The sequence below is a fragment of the Nicotiana sylvestris genome, chromosome 12 (assembly GCF_000393655.2).
Source record: "Nicotiana sylvestris chromosome 12, ASM39365v2, whole genome shotgun sequence".
NCBI lineage: Eukaryota > Viridiplantae > Streptophyta > Magnoliopsida > Solanales > Solanaceae > Nicotiana > Nicotiana sylvestris.
The window spans coordinates 38,257,098-38,275,071 of NC_091068.1; the positions used below are offsets into that span (position 1 = coordinate 38,257,098).

At 38.8% G+C, this 17,974-nt stretch overlaps 1 protein-coding gene across 1 annotated transcript; it reads right to left on the minus strand.

Annotated features, from left to right (window-relative positions):
• Positions 1-13,073: 13,073 nt before the first annotated feature.
• Positions 13,074-14,757, minus strand: LOC138882927 (uncharacterized). Its single transcript, XM_070163572.1, has 2 exons — positions 14,153-14,757; positions 13,074-13,356 (listed from the first exon to the last, which is right to left on the minus strand). The coding sequence occupies exons 1-2, from the start codon at positions 14,755-14,757 to the stop codon at positions 13,074-13,076; spliced, it is 888 nt and encodes a 295-aa protein (XP_070019673.1).
• Positions 14,758-17,974: the final 3,217 nt, after the last annotated feature.

Genomic DNA, 17,974 nt, shown 5'->3' on the forward strand with positions numbered 1-17,974 from the left:
CGCATCTGCGAGCTCGCACCTACGGCTTGCCTATCGCAGGACGCACCAGAGCTCCTGCTACTTCAACCCTTCTTCCAAATTCAAGCATGTTCCACATATCGTCCGAATAGCATCCAAGGCCCTCGGGGCTCCATCCAAATATACCAACAAGTTCGTATACATAAAACGGACTCGCTTGAACCCGCAGAACGTGTAAAACAATATCAAAACTAAGAATCACACCCCAAATCAAATCAAATCAACTTATGAACTTCAAGTTCTTCCAACTTACCCCGAACACGCCGAATCATTCTTAAACTACTCGGAATGATACCAACTTTTGCGTGCAAGTCGTAAATTCCATACGAAACTATTCCTAGGCTCGAAATCTCAAATAGACCTTGATAATACCAAACCTACTCCAAAACAAACTTAAAGAACTTGGAAACCTTCAATGCGCCAACTTACAATATTAAGCGTCGAAAGGCTCCCGGGTCATCTGATACCCGATCCGAATATACGCCCAAGTCCAAAATTATTATATGAACCTATTGGGACCATCAAATCTCAGTTTCGAGGTTGTTTATTTAAAACGCTGATTCAAGTCAAACTTAATCATTTTAAGCCACTATCAAGGAATTAAGTATTTCGATTCCAACCCGAATCCTTCCAAGCCCGAACTAATCATCCCCGCAAGTCATAAAATAGTAAAAGTACATATGAGAGTTTTATTTAGGGAAATGGGGATCTAGAAAGCAAAACAACCGATCAGATCATTACATCACGTTTCCTTCTTTTTTGTTCATCCTACTTTTCGGGAGTGTCAAGTTAAAATCCTTTTTCGTTAACAAAAGAAGTATATAATCTTATTAGATTTCTCAATAACACGGGGACAATGATGTGAATTGATTAAGCCATTCAACCTTTTATTTTTTGGCAATCCGCTAGGCAAGCGCCTAGGGCTAGGTTTTTATTAATAACAAAAAAGAAAAATACAACAATTAGGAAAAGTACAAATAAGGGGGACAATAGCACCAGAATTGTTACCCATATGCCTTGGCTATATAATCACTCCTCTGCACCTCACATTGCTTTATGGCAGCCTCATGTAGAGGATTCACGGTGTAGTTGTCTGCAAAGTCTCATGAGGGCATATAATTTCATAGCCGTGTGGATAATTTCCAAAGGCATAGGACCAATGCAACACAAACCGAGCTAAACTTTACCATACTATTCCTATTGAGGCGTTGAAAAAGGCTCATCTTCTAGCAAGCATGTAAAAAATATGAACTTGAAAGTACCAAGTACTCTATGATCGCCATAGAGTTTATAACACACTCTATGACGCTATTACAAGTGATGATGCTTTGAAAATGATAAACTAAAACAATGTAGAAATTCGTATCTTGCCCCTCATTTATCAAACTTGTGAGTTCTTCAATTTGAACTTCCTTAAAATCCTCTTGAACTGTCTTCAAATAATCTTCAAAGTTCTTCATTTCTTGTCGGATCTTTTGGACTTCGTAGATGTGGAGTGGGCAACCCCTTTTTTCTTTGCAGCTCTCATTGGGAGTTGCCTGATTGTTATTTCTTGAGTCACCTTATTTTTTTCACTGTTCTTATGAGCGAAATCTCCAGTTCTAGCCGCCTCTTCCGGACAAGATTCAATAAATTATTCCTCTTTTGCTTCTTCGGAGATGGCAACGCGTAAGTTGGCCTCAAGTTTTTGATTTGCTTCATCTTATATAACCATCCACAATGGTTCATGCCTCTTCAATGTCTTTGCATTACATGGTTCATGTCTGTTTGTCACTGAAAATTTCAGCTTCAGTCCAGATGTTTTTGAGCATGATGAGAATGCACTTTTGTGTGGTTTTGGTCTGCACAAAGCATCCATCAACTTTCTGTCCTCCAACGAAATAGCATGTATATCAGTTACCATTACTACAGCTCCAGTCGCGTTTGCATTGGACTGCTGCTGCCCAGTCGTGTTTGCATTGGACTGCTTCTGCCCAGGATTAGTATTAACATCAGCTGCAGTTGTTGATGTAATAGGGACAAAAACAGGAGCATTGTAGTTAAGCTTGCTTTTTATAAGCGAAGTCAATGCATTTTGTTTTCTTGGCATAGGTGGTGAGCCAACTGAGAGTAAGTCTTCATCGGCACTCTCCTGAATATCATCATCAGTAGAAGTATCATCTTTGCCAGCTGAGTATGAACATCTGTGAGGTTTTGGATTGTCCAAAACATCTAATAGTGCCCGGTCATGGTTTGAAATCTCCAAGTCTACTGTTGCATTGCTTGAAGTGATTACATAGTGCTGTTGTTTTTGTAGTGGACTGCCTGTAATCAGCTGCTGCGTTCCAGCCATGAATTGTCCTGCATTTGGATGCAACAGTGCATCACCTGTACCTTTGTGTTGCTGCGCATGAGATTGACCAACCGCATAAGCATCTTCTTGACGATGCTGCTGCTGCCCAGATTTACATGTACTGACTTTTTGTGATTTAGTAGTCACAATTGCCTGATCACTGTCAGCATTATCTTTCTCCATTTCAAACTGATCTGCCCAGCTTTTGGATACTGCAGAAGACTTCATGGAAACTTCCTGTAGAATATCTGCTGGGTGCACTGAGTTTTTTGCTTTGTTGAGTTGCATTATAGGAGTTGGAGACTGATTTCCAGTGAAAGATTGCAATGGATTTGTATTCTTCATAATTTGTGAACCAAGTGAAGTGAATTGCACAGTCGATGGAGTGGAGGAGCTGTTTTGATCCATGTGGTGTGCATCATTATCCTCCACCAGCTGAAGATTCTGCTCAGCCTACTGCAAGTTACTCAGGTCTGGAGTCTCCCCTGCATTTCGCCCAATTATAACAGAAAGTTGACGTGAGCATGACCCTTTAGCATCCCCAGCTGCGACTGTCACTGCCTTTTGCTCACCAACTGGAACACTTTTCTTAGAGACAACAAGCTGCCCACCTGCATCGTGGTCAACCTACTGTATAGTCGTCCCAAAATCTGGACTGGAAATATGCACTGTTGGAACAGCTATAGCTTGCATTTCTGCTTCCCCTTCCTTGTGATCATCAGAAGGATTTAAGTCCCTTTCTTTATGTGGTCGAGCAGCTGCATTTTTGGAATTTTGATGCTCTTTTCCATTGCCTGGAGAATTGGCTTGAGGAGCAACTAAATTTGCATCACAATCTTGTAAGTTCTTCCTATCACCTTCTGAACCATGCTCATTCCCCACAGTCAAACCATCACAAGTGTAAGAGCTGCTGATGTTTGTTTCAATAGAAACTTGTTTTTTGTGACTGGAAACATCATTTTCACTAGGTGATAGGTGTGCACGATTTACTACTGTCCAGATTTCACCCTTAGCTTGTTGCATACCTTGAGCACCAGTAGATAAAGTACCTGCTGATTTTTCAACTGCAGCAACTCGATCACTAGTTGTATTCAATGCAGCTGTAACATCCAAAGTCGAACCAAAAGTAGCTGATTCTGTTAACTTCTGTAAGTTAATTTGCCCATGTCCTTTAGATATTTGATGGCCAAATTCAGTAGTTTTTTGCCCAACACTTTGACCATTATGAAGACCAGTTGAGCCTCGATCAAAAAAAGGAACTGTAGCATCCTTCAGGTCATTAGCAGCCCTATTAAGAGCTGCTACAACCGGAACTACCACAACACCATCAACAGCTGCTATATGTTGCGACCTAGCAGCATCTGATCCTTGACCAGCTTCCTTAGTGTGTGAGGCAGCAACTCGATCAGCTGCATAGATCAAATCTTGTTGTTCTACTCCAACTGCAAACTTAACACCTTCACGCACCCTACTTCCATCACCAACAATGTTCTCCACACCTGTTGCTAGCCCATTATTTTCCATCTGATCAACTATATTTCGAGACAAACCATCACCATGACCAACAACACTAGCTGGGACAGTCTGCACTACACCAGCACTCCCTGTCACACTTCTAACAATAGGCTCCACACTAGTATCATTGGCCACAACCAGTTCCTTATTAGCTCTAGCCAGAGTTCGATCACCTAATGCGCCTTCCTTTTGTAACAACTGCTGCTCGACCAATTCATTCTTTGTTGCTTCATCTCTCAAATTGCCATATTGTGCTGCTACTTCCTTACCTATTTGTTCAGCTCTTTTAGCATTTAGATAGTCCCTACATCTCCTTGAAGCTGTGCATTCATGGATACATCTATAACTGGCAGATTACTTTCGATTGGTGCACTTGTTGTGACTATCTCCTCTGCACATTGTTCTTTCCACAATCGACACCCTTTACCATCATGTCCTTGATGCTTGCAATACGTACAATATTTTGGAAGATTGTCAAAAACAACTTCCTAGTAATGCACGATTGTTTTACCTATAACTTTATTGACAATCAAAATTTTAACCTTCTTAGGATGTTTTTCCAGAAGATCAATAATGACTTTAACTCTAGCAGTACTAGGCCTAGTTCTATCCTGTGTTTCCTTGTCCACAGCAAAAGGTTTACCCACATCAGATGCAATAGACAATAAGGACCTCTTAGCGAAGAAACTAGGCGCCATACCTGGAAATGAAATCCACACCACTGCCATGGACGTTTCCTCTTTAGGATTGAATTCTAACGTCCATGGGAAGGTTCTGAAAAAAAATTCATCACCTTTTGCCTTGACATATCCAGTTGATCTTGATAAACATTGAACATAATCATTGTATAGATCAAATCTAACTAAGATATGACGAAATTCCAGCAGTCCTATGTACAACGTCCTTGAATATCGAATTGCGACGAGAAAACTTTTCGAAACTCTTGAAGATCAGGTTTCCTGTAAGAAAACTTCAAGATAACAGCTTGATGTAATCCTTCCTCTCTTGTGAATTGATTAATCTCATCCATTGAGAATTCTATCGTTGGTTCACCATGTACAATAGTTACAGGAATCAAATCGATTTGGGCAACATTGCGGCAGAATGATTTCCATTGAGCTGCGATGCATATGAATGTTTTAAAATGTGGTTTACCTGTGTTTCTTTACTGCTTTGGGTAGACTCTCCCACAGCTTGGATCTAGGGAGAGACGAAAGCATCCATGGCTGCTCTAAACCTCACATAACTGACGCGAAGAACATCCAAAAAGGCCAAAATCTGGAAAATATTTCTCGATGCTACAGTAGTCGCGAAAATAAAATTTAAGATCTGAAAAAATTGGCTATGAATTTGAGGATGAAACCAATTGGGGATTGTGCGCAAAGAGAAAATGAATCTTTTGATACCCATTCAACCTTTTTAGATTATGGGTGTCAACAAATAATATTATACCAATTCTAGAAAATATATACATAAAATACATAGTTTGACGAAGAGACCATAAGTTTACGTGCTCCATAATCTATCCTTTAAATCCGCCCCTTGCATAATATGTAGAATTTAATTAACTTATTTATAAGATGGTTGGGGATAATTAACTTACTTTTTAAGAATGTCGAATTTTGGTAAGAAAACAACCATTACTTATTTAGGAAGTTTGAAACAAAAAAGGTTTAAAGAGTGGCTAATTGAGGGAATGAGCAACGACGAAATGAGAAGATGAGGTGCCTCGGGCACCCCCATTTAGAAAGAAGGGTCGAAGGTTTTGGGTCTGTAGCTTTCCCCGTCCCCCCTTCGTCGGGTGGTGCTTGTGTGGAGGGTGCGCCACCTGAAATCGGGCTTGAAGCTCTCACCTTACCAACAAGCCGAATTAGGGTGATTAAGTCTGAAAACGGAAACCAATCTAGGATCCTTTGGTACTAACCTAGTGTTACCTAAAGTGATGTTGTTGACCTTATTGTTTTATTTTTGAAACAAAAGTCTTTCTTTCAAGGGGTCAATTTCACAGATAATTACTCAATTTTTATTTTATTAAACTAAAATCACTAAACTATTTTCTTGTAACAAAAATGGCAGTAAACTTTACCTTAGTATCGCGAAAATCACGATATTATTTTTATAAGAATAAAGTCACTCAATTTTACCCTAATTAATTAGTCATGTTTCCTTCTTTTCATTCATCTTGCTTTAAGCTATGTTAAAGTTTAATCTTTTTCACTTCCTCAATAACAAATGGCCTTCGTTGTAAATTGAAAGAGAAAATGATAGGATAAGAATAATATGTACTTCATTTAAGAAACTTATTTATAGGATGGATTGAGATTGGAAAGATGGCATATATTATGATATTTTAGCATCATAACAAACATATGTCTTTTAAGAATGCTTGATTTTGATAAGATAACTACCATTACTTATTTAGCAAGTTGAAACTAATAGGTTTCAGGAGTGGCTTCTAAGGTAAACGATTACACTCTGAAAACAGAAATCAGTCTAGGATTCCTTGGTTGTTAGCCTATAATTACCTAAGGAGATGTTGTTAACCTAATCTTTATTGTTTTATTGTTGAACCAATAGGCCTATCCTTTAATGTCAAAACACAAAAATGAATTTAAATCTTTTTTTGGGGGAAATGTTTCCTTATTTAAGTAGATCTGTTAAAACGGGATGACTTAGCTCAGTGTCACAGGCTATGGAATTTGATGAGTAGGATGAACAATCCTACACAGCCTAGCCTTAAGCTGGTCACTGGCTAGGATGAGCTAGCCCTTTAATTTCTGTCTATTAGGGATGAAATATGGGGCGGGGCGGGGCAGAGCGATTTTCAGCATTCGCGGGGCGGGGAGGAGGGGAGGGTTACAATGTTTGTGGAGGGGGACGAGGCCTAATTTTTTTTTAAAAAAAAATTAACGCGTCGCGGGGCAGGTCGCAAGTTTTTTAAAACCTATATCTTGAACTAAAAGCCTAAAACGCTACCAAATCCTAAATATTGAACTAAAACTCAAAAACAGTCACAACTCACGCACAACGCACTCAACCCGTCGTCGTCAGCCTCCCGCCAGCCCTCACTGACTCTCTTATTACAAAGAGGTATTTATGAAGTTGAGTTTAAATGACACCAAGTATCGTTGTTTCCAATCGAAGGGCAATGGAGTGCATCACATGAAGTTTGTGAAAAGTTGAAGTTGTTTCACCGTATCACTGAACAATTCTCAGGGAGTCAAGATCCAACTTCAACTCAATACTTTTCAAAAGTTTGTGATATTAAGCTAGAACTGGAAGCTTGAGGTGAAAAGTTTAAATCCTTTGATTAGCTCTATGGCATCATCAATGTTGTTGAGATTTAGCATATTTTGATGGGGGTAGCTACTATCTTTGATCCGAGATATAAGATAAAGTTGGTTAAGTTCTATCTTGCACAAATTTATGGTAAAGAAGCTTTACATAAAATTCAAGAAGTTCGAAACCATTGTTTTGATCTCTTTCAAAAGTATACGAGCAGAGTGGTTGCTTCACATGAGTCATTTCAAGCACCTAGTTCTAATGAAGTTGCTAGTGTTGTTGAGGGTGATCGACTGTCTAGTTTCAATAGGTTTGTCACTTCGAGTAGCGCGAATGTGGAACCAAGATCGGAGTTGGAGTCATATTTAGAAGAAGGTATGCTACCTCATACGCCATCATTTGACAGTTTAAGTTGGTGGAAGACAAACGAATTAAAATTTCCTACTTTGCAAAAGTGTTAGCTTATATTACTACACCAAACTATAGAGCACCTGATCCTCTATGGATTTCTACTAGAATACTTATGAAGCAGTAAGTAAAAGAGACACGGGATTTTTTACGTGGAAAAATTCCACTCAAGGGGACAAAAACCACGACCTACACTTGTAGGCTTTCAACTTCACTAACTTGTAATCTCGCTATTACAGGCTACTTTGTAATGACTCTATTACAAAGACTTCAACTTAACTAACTTGTGATACTCTTACCACAAGCCACTTTGTCACTCTCTAGCTACAAAGACTTTAACTTATGACTAACTCTAGTCACAATACAAACTTAGACGATTTGTGATTTTTTGGGTTTCCTAAAACACAGCTTCTAAGAAAGCAAGATAGGAGTTGCAATGAAGAACAAATAACAAGATTACAACTCAACTACGGATACACATAGACTCATTGTGAAACTGATCCTTTAGTGGAGTTGTCTTCTTGTTCTTGACACACTTGTGACTTCAATGCTGGATGAACATTTTAATGCTTGAGAGAATATCACTAAATGCTCAAGTAAATATCTTGTGTCTTGTACTGGGTTGTTATACTACAAAAGACATCACAATGGTGATGTCAATTCTTGGTACACGCTTCTTCCTAATAAAAAGTGACTGCTGCATCGTCTGTTGCACTGTCGTGTGTACAGTTGCAGACAGTCACTCTTGCGGTTACGTTCCAGCTATATGATTGACTTGTACTTCTGTTAGAGAACACCAAGGGATCAGGTCCCTGTTGTGTTCCTCTTTGTAGTAGTTCATTTGCTGGAGATCAGACTGGACTTCGTTCATTTGAAATGTGTACCAAGTGAGTCAAGTTCTCTATCTGATTCTTAACAATAAGTTTGTTAGATCATCAAAACATAAGAAGCATAAGGCAAATATATAAAAAATCCATCAATTTCCCCCCTTTTGATGATGACAAACTTAGGCATTGATAGTATTTGTTTAAACCACAAATAACCAGATGAGGTACCAGAAACTTCACAAGTTCCCCCTGACCTTTTGCTTTTGATTCCCTCTTAATCAGATCCTCCGTTTTTGCATCAATTTTTCACAAGTTCCCCTTGACTTGTGCATATACTACTCACTAATATCTAAATGCATGCACTACTATCTATCTTCCCCATTTTGGATTCATCAAAAGGACACAAGCATGCAAACAACATAAACAAGTCTAACACATCCAACTCATGCCATATATGTGTACAAAACATGATAAAAAAGAGAAGCCAAAGGAAAACAACATTGTTCAGGCAAAAAGAGGAGCTGTTTCATTAATATTAACAATGTACTGAGCAAAACAGGAGTAGTAATGGTGAAATCCAGCATGCCATTAGCAAAAAAGGACAAAGAAAAATAGAAACAATAGCCACAAAACATCATAACAAAAGACACTGGTCACTAGGGGGTATCTAAGAGGCACTAGAAGAGGAATACTAGTAGAGAGAAACAACACGAGTTTTGAGAACCAGATCCAGACGGGCATTTGCAGACAGCTTCTCTTCAAGCAGTTTTGCGTAAAGCTTATCATTTTCCTTTGTCAGACAGGCAACTTCTTCATTAATGGAATTGGGTCTTTTAACCGCTTGACTGAGCTGAGTTTCTAGTATGGCATTCTGATCCATCAACCTTCTGATCTCTTCAGAAGTAGTATTTTGAGCATTTATCAGCTGAGAAATGGTCGAGATGTTTCCACCAACACTTTCTACGCACTCACATTCTTCCAGAGTGGTTTTAGAGAAGGTTTGCTTACGTGTGCCCACTCTAGGATTACCCAAAGGGACCTTGTAAAATTTAAACACTTGAGTGAGAGAAAGCCATATGGTAGCCCATGATTCCCACCTTTACACCTTTTGCATATGATCTATCATGATTGCTAACAGGTTGATTGGGACAAACTCATCAAGAGCCTCCATTAAGACCAGATCAGACTTTGTAGCAATAGACCGCCTCTCAGAATGAGGTAAAAACACCTTGTTAACTAGCTCAAGAGAAGCTGATACTCAGGAAGTAGTATCTTCTTATGCACATGTTCCCCCTGCTGAATAGCTTGCTCTTTCATGATAGCTCTCCAAAAGTTGGCACCACAGATACATTTAACTGAGGACATTCCTTCACATGGAATTTGGAGAACCTTCCCCAATGCTGAAGCGTCAAGTACAATGTCTACTCCATTTACTAGCACACAGATGTGATCCCCCTCAACAGTGAAAAGAGATGCATAGAAATTTTGTATCGCATCTTCGTACACCATAGGAATGTTCTCCTGAAACAAGTGCTCCCATTGTTGAATTCCACTATCTCTAGAATTTGCCTCATACTAGCCATCTCTGAAATTGCTGGATCAAACGTACGACCCCACAAGAATTTCTGAGTTCTCAATCTCTCATGCCAAAGACCGTTGTCATTAGGTATGATTTTCAGAGAACCAGGTTCCCCTACAGTTTTCCATTTTCGTTTTCTAGATCCTTCAACAGACTTCCCTTTCCAACTTGCAAGCCCTACAGTATATCCTTAAGACATAGCTTGCTCAACTATACTCTCCTTAGGCTTACTGCTACCCATCACAGATGTTCCACTTTGTTTTTGAATAGCTTCATCGAAAGCTCCATCCACAGACTTCTGGATTTTATAGGTCGTTCTACTAAGGAACTGAGTTCCTTTAGAGCATCTTTGTCAACCTCATCCACTGGAATACTTCTGTCAGTCACAAATCCCCCTTGTTTCATTAATCTCTTCTTTCTTGTCTTGACACTCCTCTTACTTTTCTGCAAGGTAGACTCATAGCCCTCTTTCTGCTGTAACCTGATAGTGGGTGACTTGGAAGAGGATTCTAAGGGCTTAGGATAATCAATAGGTTCAGGAGTGGGTTTACCTGGAAAAGAATCAGGTTCTCCAGCAGGTTTTCCTGGGACAGTTTCATTGGTTAAAGGCTCGAAGAATACTATAGTTCTTTAATCACCTAGGAATGGAGTTTCTTCCCCCTGATACTCAGACAAGAGATATGCTCCTTCATTAATTAGACTCTCAACAACGATAGCCATTATGTTATGCGCTGCTTCCTTTTTTGGTGACTTTGTGAGAGCTACTGAGTCCAAAATGGAGGAGTTCAGATATTGACACAAATCATCCTTAAAGACCTTTTACACCTGAGAGGTAATACCTTTTGAGTGTTCTTTGACGAGGCCGGAGGAATGAGGAGATATGGGGTTTTAAATATATGGAAGGGAAACAGGGTTTGACAGAAAAGGAAAAACTATAGGAAATGAGGAGGAAACAGGTGTGGGTATAGTGGCATTGGAAAGACTGGAAGAGTGAATTTCTGGAGATGACTTTAAGGATGATAAGGAAGTGGGAGTGGTGTTAATGGTGGGAGAAGGAAGTGATCATTCGATTGCCATTATAGGAGTATTTGGTAGGGAAATAGAGTGAGAGAGAAGTGAAGAGAAGATCACCGAGATACAAAAGAGATGAAGGTTCATGACTTGCTGTGAGGGAGAAAGAGAGTTTTATGGGAAGAAGGGCTAATGATGAGAAGCGAGAGAAACTGGTTCTGAATAGTCCTAAAAACGGTAGTAGGTTTGTGGGAAAATGTTATCATGCATAGGGGATGAAGGGATTTGAAATACAAGATATGACATGTGGACTTTTGAAAAGTCAGATGATGTGGAAGTTGAATCAATTTTGTTAACCCTTTTGAGAAAGTATGCAAAACAACACATTACTACTAACCTGTGGTACAGGAACTTGATGCCCGAACAGTTTTTGAAAAAGATTTTAGCAGCTCTTCTTTCGTAGCTCATAATTATACCTTTAGCTTCTATGATCGTCACGCGTGTTTAGCTGCAACGGTATCGACGTAAGTTAGGCTTGGCCAGAAAACACTTTAGCTAATTTTACCTGAAGGTGATTTTCATAGACAACTGATGGAGAATCAGGTTCTCTATTAGACTTTAATAACCACAGCTTCACCCTGTTTCTTTCAAAATGTTCCCTACTTAAGGCTTTGGTGAAGATATCTGGAATTTGATCTTCTGTGCTGCAGAACTTTATACAGACCAACCCTTTCTCCACATTGTCCCTTAGAAAATGATGCCTCGCATCAATGTGCTTGGTCCTTTTGTTTTGAATAGGATTCTTGACCAAGTTGAGTGCACCGATGTTGTCACATAGAAGAGGCACACCATCAGTAAATACCCCAAAATCCTCCAGTTACTGCTTAATTCATAGGAGTTGAGCACAACAGGATGTTGCCGCTACGTATTCTGCTTTAACTGTTGAATGAGCCACCGAGTTTTGCTTCCTTGTGCCCCAAGAGATGAGACATGATCCTGGCAAGTGAACCATTCCAGAAGTGCTTTTCCTGTCCACAAGATAACCTGCATAGTTAGCATCAACATACCTAATGAGATTAAAACTGTCACATGAGAGGCAATACAGGACCAGGTCCTGTGTTCCCTTAAGGTATCTCAAACTTCTTTTGGCAGCCTTCAAGTAAGATTCCTTGGGATTTGATTTTGGGTTCTGTCTGGAATAGAAATATAGAAGGGTCTAGGGAATTTTTGGATTTTAATTCTTGTCTGAATCCAGAATGAAGGGGAGTGATTGTGTTATCAAGTATATGGGAGCTTTTGTATTTCCAAGTGGGGACTGAAGATTGATTAGTGGAGAAACTAGGTAAATTAAGTGGATTTTCCTACACTCCTTGTTCTGCTACTTGTGGAATACCTTGCACTACATCTCCAACAGTTTCTTCAGCTTCAATGGTAGTAAATGAAGTACTAGGTTCCTCGTGAGAAGTGGAAGAGGATGTTGCATTGTCTTCACCTGTCTCCTTCATTCTAACTCATCATATCAACCTTCCCAATTGAAACATCAGATATTTCTCAGGGACCAAAAGTGGTTCATCGTCTTGATCATCATTGTTCCTTCCTTTGTTAGCTGAGGGTGTCTCGTTGAGTATCAAATGAACACTTTCTTCCACACAGTGTGCCCTTTTGTTGTAGACTTTGTGGGCTTTGCTTTGAGGGAAGTATCCCAGAAGGGTTGCTTATTACATCAAACTTCCCGAGATGGTCCTTCCCGTTATTGACAAAATAGTATTTGCATCCAAAGGTTCTAAGATGAGTTATCTTTGGTTTTCTTCCATTGAACAAGTCAACGGAGGTTTTGTTTAGGGGGGACCTGATTATACATCTGTTCACCAAGTAGCAAGCCTTGTTTATTGCTTCTGCCCAGAAATTTTTGGCGATTCCCCTGTCAATAAGCATTATCCATTCCATGTCTTCCAGAGTTTTGATCTTCCTTTCAACAACACCATTTAGCTGTGGAGTCCTTGGTGCTGAGAAGTTGTGTGATCCCATTTCCATTACAAGACTCATCAAATCTTGGCATTGACATATTTTATCCCGTGGTCAGATCTGATACGAGCTTCCTTCAGTTCCGTCTACACTTGGATCTTCCTGATAAGTGTCGAAAATACTTCAAAAGTCTCTTCCTTTGCTCTAACATGCAGTGTCCAGGTGGATCTTGAATTTGGCAGCCCACGACCAGGTTCTTCTGAATCAGTTCATTCAGAAGTGAGAGCCTTGAGTGTTCCAATCCTTTATGCCAAGGTTTTGCATCATTGTCAACAGCCTTTAAGTAGCTCATATCACCAGTTTGTAGGAATTTAAGGTCAGCGAAGTAGATGTTCTTGTTCTTTTGGCGACTAAGGTCACTTCACCAATTGGCAGATTGGTAACTGTGCACATTTTTTATAAGAACTCTATTGCTCCCTTTATCACAGATTTGAGACACACTCAAGAGACTGTGCTTCAGGCAACTCACATGGCACACGTTCTAAATTGAGTGTGACATAGACTTTCCATCTTTTCAACACTGAGAATGTAACCCCCATTTATATATATATATATATATATATATATATATATATATATATACACACACATGATACATTCCCTTTTCTGCAGGGTTTTTAGTAAGAGACAGTCCATGGTGCTTCTAGTCATGTGTTTTTAGCATCCACTATTCCTGAACCATTGCGGTCCACTTCTTCTCACTGTTCCCTGCACATATAAATAATGGGTTAGATTTAAGAACCCAAACTAGTTTAGGTCCCTTGTTATGAGAAAAGGGATGAATAAGAGCTTTTCTAGTTCATGTAGGCAATATTCGTTTCTTGCGAGCAGTACTTGGTCCCTCTTTAGTAGTCACTTTTTCAGTAAACACTTTGTTTTTATGAATTGATTGAACACTGGCCTGGAAATTTTCTTTGAAGTACCCATTATTCCCACAGTGGGTACACAACTAGTTATCAGGAACAGTGACGTACTTGCTGTGAGGATTGTAGGGAGTTTTCTCCTTTTGGAACCCGATTCCCTACCTGTTTTCACTATTGTTGAAGTACATGGTAGTGACAACATCTAAGGACCAGGTCCACTTCATAGATTTCTCATGATCAATTTTTACTTTCTCCCATTCAGCTTGAAGTTGCTTATTTTTCTCAACTTCACCATAGACTAGTTTTCACATCATTTAATTCCTTCTCATGCTTGATGTGTGTCTCACTAGCTACTTCTTTCCCTTTTCCAAAACTCACAGTCCTATGTTCTGAATTGAGTCCCTTAATGGTTTCCTCTAGGTCAGTGATTATTACCAAAAAGTCATCCCTATCTTGCTCAGTAGCTGCAATTTTCTCTTCTAGAGTGTGTTTCTCATTGCTAAGACCTTCTATGGTTTCCTTCAAATCAACAACCACTACCATCATGTCATCTCTGTCATTTTCTACACTATTTATTTTTTCATTCAAAACTTCCTTTTCCTTTTCAAGATTAGCTATGGTCTCATTTAGGTCCACTACATAGACCACCAGATCATCTCTAGATTGTTCAGTTTCTCCTAGTTCTATGGTCAGAATCACTTTATCATTATCAAGGCTATAATATGCATCAATTAGAACATTTTCTAATGACCTTAACTTCTTATAAGAGTAGGATTTTAGATTTCTCTGAACATCCCTGAAATTTACCTCATCATTTTCATCCTCTTCATCATTGTCAGACTGAGCCATCAGCACGAACAATGAGTCATATTTCATCGCTTCAGTTTCCACTGCCATCATGGAGTTATTTTATGCATTTTGATTCCCTTTCTTATTCGCTAGAGGAGTCTCCCCAAGCAGCAAGAGCCTGCTTCACAATATTGTCAGCTGCATTTTTTCAACTAAATTGTTTGTCTGTAACCAGGGTTTCTTTTTGCTGCTTTGCTAGGGTTTTGTTTGTATTGCTCTTATTTCAGAAGTGGACAGTCTTTGATAAAATGCCCTGGCTTTCCGCACTTATGACAAAGATCATTGTTCCTTGCCTTACTTGAACTACCCCTATTTGGTATACCACCATTCTTTCGAACCATCTTTTGAAACCTTTTAGTAAGATAGGCCATATCACTATCTTCTTCACTTGAGTCATTGTTTTCAACCTTGAGTACCAGGTTCTTTTTCTTCTTTGGCTCTCTCCTTTCACTATCTTTCTTTCTTTTCATCTGGTATGTCTTCAAATTACCAATCAGCTCATCCATGGTTAGAGTTTGTAGATTTTTAGCTTCAGTGATGGTATTTACCTTACTCTCCTAAGAACCAGGTAGAACACTAAGAATTTTCCTTACAAGCTTGTTTCTGGGAATAACATCTCCAAGTGAATGAAGCTCATTTATGATGGATGTGAATCTAGTGTGCATATCCTGTATAGACTCATCATACTTCATCCTGAAGAGCTCATCCTCAGTGGTGAGCATGTCAATCTTGGACTGTTTAACCTGAGTAGTTCCTTTATGTGCGGTTTGCAATACTTCCCATATTTATTTGGTAGAATCACAAGCTGAGACTCTGTTGTACTCATCAGGTCCTATACCACATACCAAGATTTTCTTGGCGCGATAGTTCTTTTCTACGACTTTTCTGTCAATACACTGTACTCCTTTCTGTCCTTCGGCACCGTTGGTCCAGTTTTTCCAAGCTTCTTTATAGGAACATGTGGACGCTCACATATGATGTCCCGTAGTTTTGAATCTTCGGCCATTATAAAATCATGCATACGAGTCTTCCACCAGCCATAGTACTGACCATTGAATCTAGGAGGTCTGTAGGTTGATTGTCCTTCCTCAAAGTTGGGTGGAGCTGTCATTGAGATCCTTTCTAGGTGTTAACCTTTTAGAAAGAACCTGCTCTGATACCAATTGTTAGCTTATATGAGTCCACCAAACTATAGAGAACCTGATCCTCTATGGTTTCTACTAAGAATACTTATGAAGCAGTAAGTAAAAGAGACACGGAATTTTTTACGTGGAAAAATCCCACTCAAGGTGACAAAAATCACGACCCACACTTGTAGGCTTTCAACTTCACTAACTCGTAATCTTGCTATTACAAGCCACTTTGTAATGACTCTATTACAAAGACTTTAACTTAACTAACTTGTGATACTCTTACCACAAGCCACTTTGTCACTCTCTAGTTACAAAGACTTTAACTTATGACTAACTCTAGTCACAACACAAACTTAGAAGGTTTGTAATTTTTGGGTTTCCTAAAACACAACTTCTAAGAAAGCAAGATAGGAGTTACAATAAAGAAGAAATAACAAGATTACAACTCAACTACGGATACACATAGACTCATTGTGAAACTGATCCTTTAGTGGAGTTGTCTTCTTGTTCTTGACACACTTGTGACTTTAATGTTGGATGAACACTTTAATGTTTGAGAGAATATTACTAAATATTCAAGTAAATATCTTGTGCCTTGCACCAGATTGTTATACTACAAAAGACATCACAATGGTAATGTCAATTCTTGGTATACGCTTCTTCCCAATAAGAAGTGACTGCTGCACTGTCGCGTGTACAGTTACAGACAGTCACTTTCTGCAGTTGCGTTCCAGCTGTATGATTGACTTGTACTTCTGTCAGAGAACACTAAGGGATCAGGTCCCTGCTGTGTTCTTCTTTGTAGTAGTTCATTTGCTGGAGATCAGACTGGACTTTGTTCATTTGAAATGTGTACCAAGTGAGTCAGGTTCTCTATCTGGTTCTTAAAAATAAGTTTGTTAGATCATCAAAACATAAGAAACATAAGGCAAAGATATTGAAAACCCATAAAAAAGATAGCTCGTGAACTCTTAGCCATTCCTGTCTCTACCGTTGCTTCAGAATCGACCTTTAGCACTAGTGGGAGATTGATTAGCCCGCATCGTAGTAGACTTTATCCTACTACTTTGGAGGCTTTGATGTGTGCTCGCACTTGGTTATGGAATGGGATAAATGGTAAGTAACTTTTTTATGACTTACTATGTTAATAATAGTATTAACTTTCTTATACTATTATACTTTTTTTTTAGGTTCGTGTTCAAGCATTGATAGAGTTTCATGTCCCACGATGCTTGATGAAGAAGAAGATCCAGATGTTTCAGTTTCTTGATAACTGAAGGAAGTCGGAGATGCATTATTTCTGATGAAGAAGAAGATCCCAATGTTTCAGTTTTTGCTTTGTTGTAACAGACTAATCAGAGTTCTCATTTAGTATTTTGGGATTAGTTTTTGCAAAGCAATAGTTCCTTTTTCTCGTATCTTAAACTGTAAAATACTTGCTAGCTTTTCTTGCGATGTTTGTTATTTATTTGAAAGCATCTTTAGCAGTTTGGCAGAGACAATTTTAGTGAACATTTCCAAGTATATGCAAAAGTTTTTCAAGTTTAAAAGGAAATGCTAGTTTTGCTGAGAAGTGAAGAACTGAATAGAAGGGATTATATATATAATTTCCTTCCAATAATAATTAAGTCCACAGCCCAACCGTTACGTTGAGTATAATTAAGTCCAAGTATATGCAAAAATTTATGAATATGCAACAATATTTGCAGTTTGAAATTGGAGTAACACTTAAAATTATTGAAAAAAATAGAAGAGAACTATGCAACTACTTTACTGTGGCATTTATCACAATTTACAAACTGATGCCACTCATCAAAGGCCAAGAATCACATATAAAATTTAGGATTTAGTCGACTAGCGACAGAGCTTGCTGTTTGAAATTTGAAAAACACTTTACATTAATCAAAGAAATATAGTATATTGTAATCATTGTACTGACTACTGAAGCATGTATTGTAAAATTGATGCTACTACATTTATGGAATATTACCAAAGTACTAATATGGATTTAAGAAATTACAAAATATTATTAAAAGATACCAAATTAAAAAAAATTAAAAAAAAATTATGCGAGGCGGGTTTGCGCGGGGCGGGGCGGGGCCTTCGCGGGTGCGCGCGCCCCGTAACCGCAC

Excerpts from the sequence above, each read along its gene's own strand:
- LOC138882927 (XM_070163572.1), bottom strand. The coding sequence starts at position 14,757 with ATGGCAGTGGAAACTGAAGCGATGAAATATGACTCATTGTTCGTGCTG. Across the intron at positions 13,357-14,152 it reads GATGTGAAAACTAGTCTATG|TGACCTTAGTCGCCAAAAGA; the intron begins GTGAAGTTGAGA and ends CAATTGGTGAAG.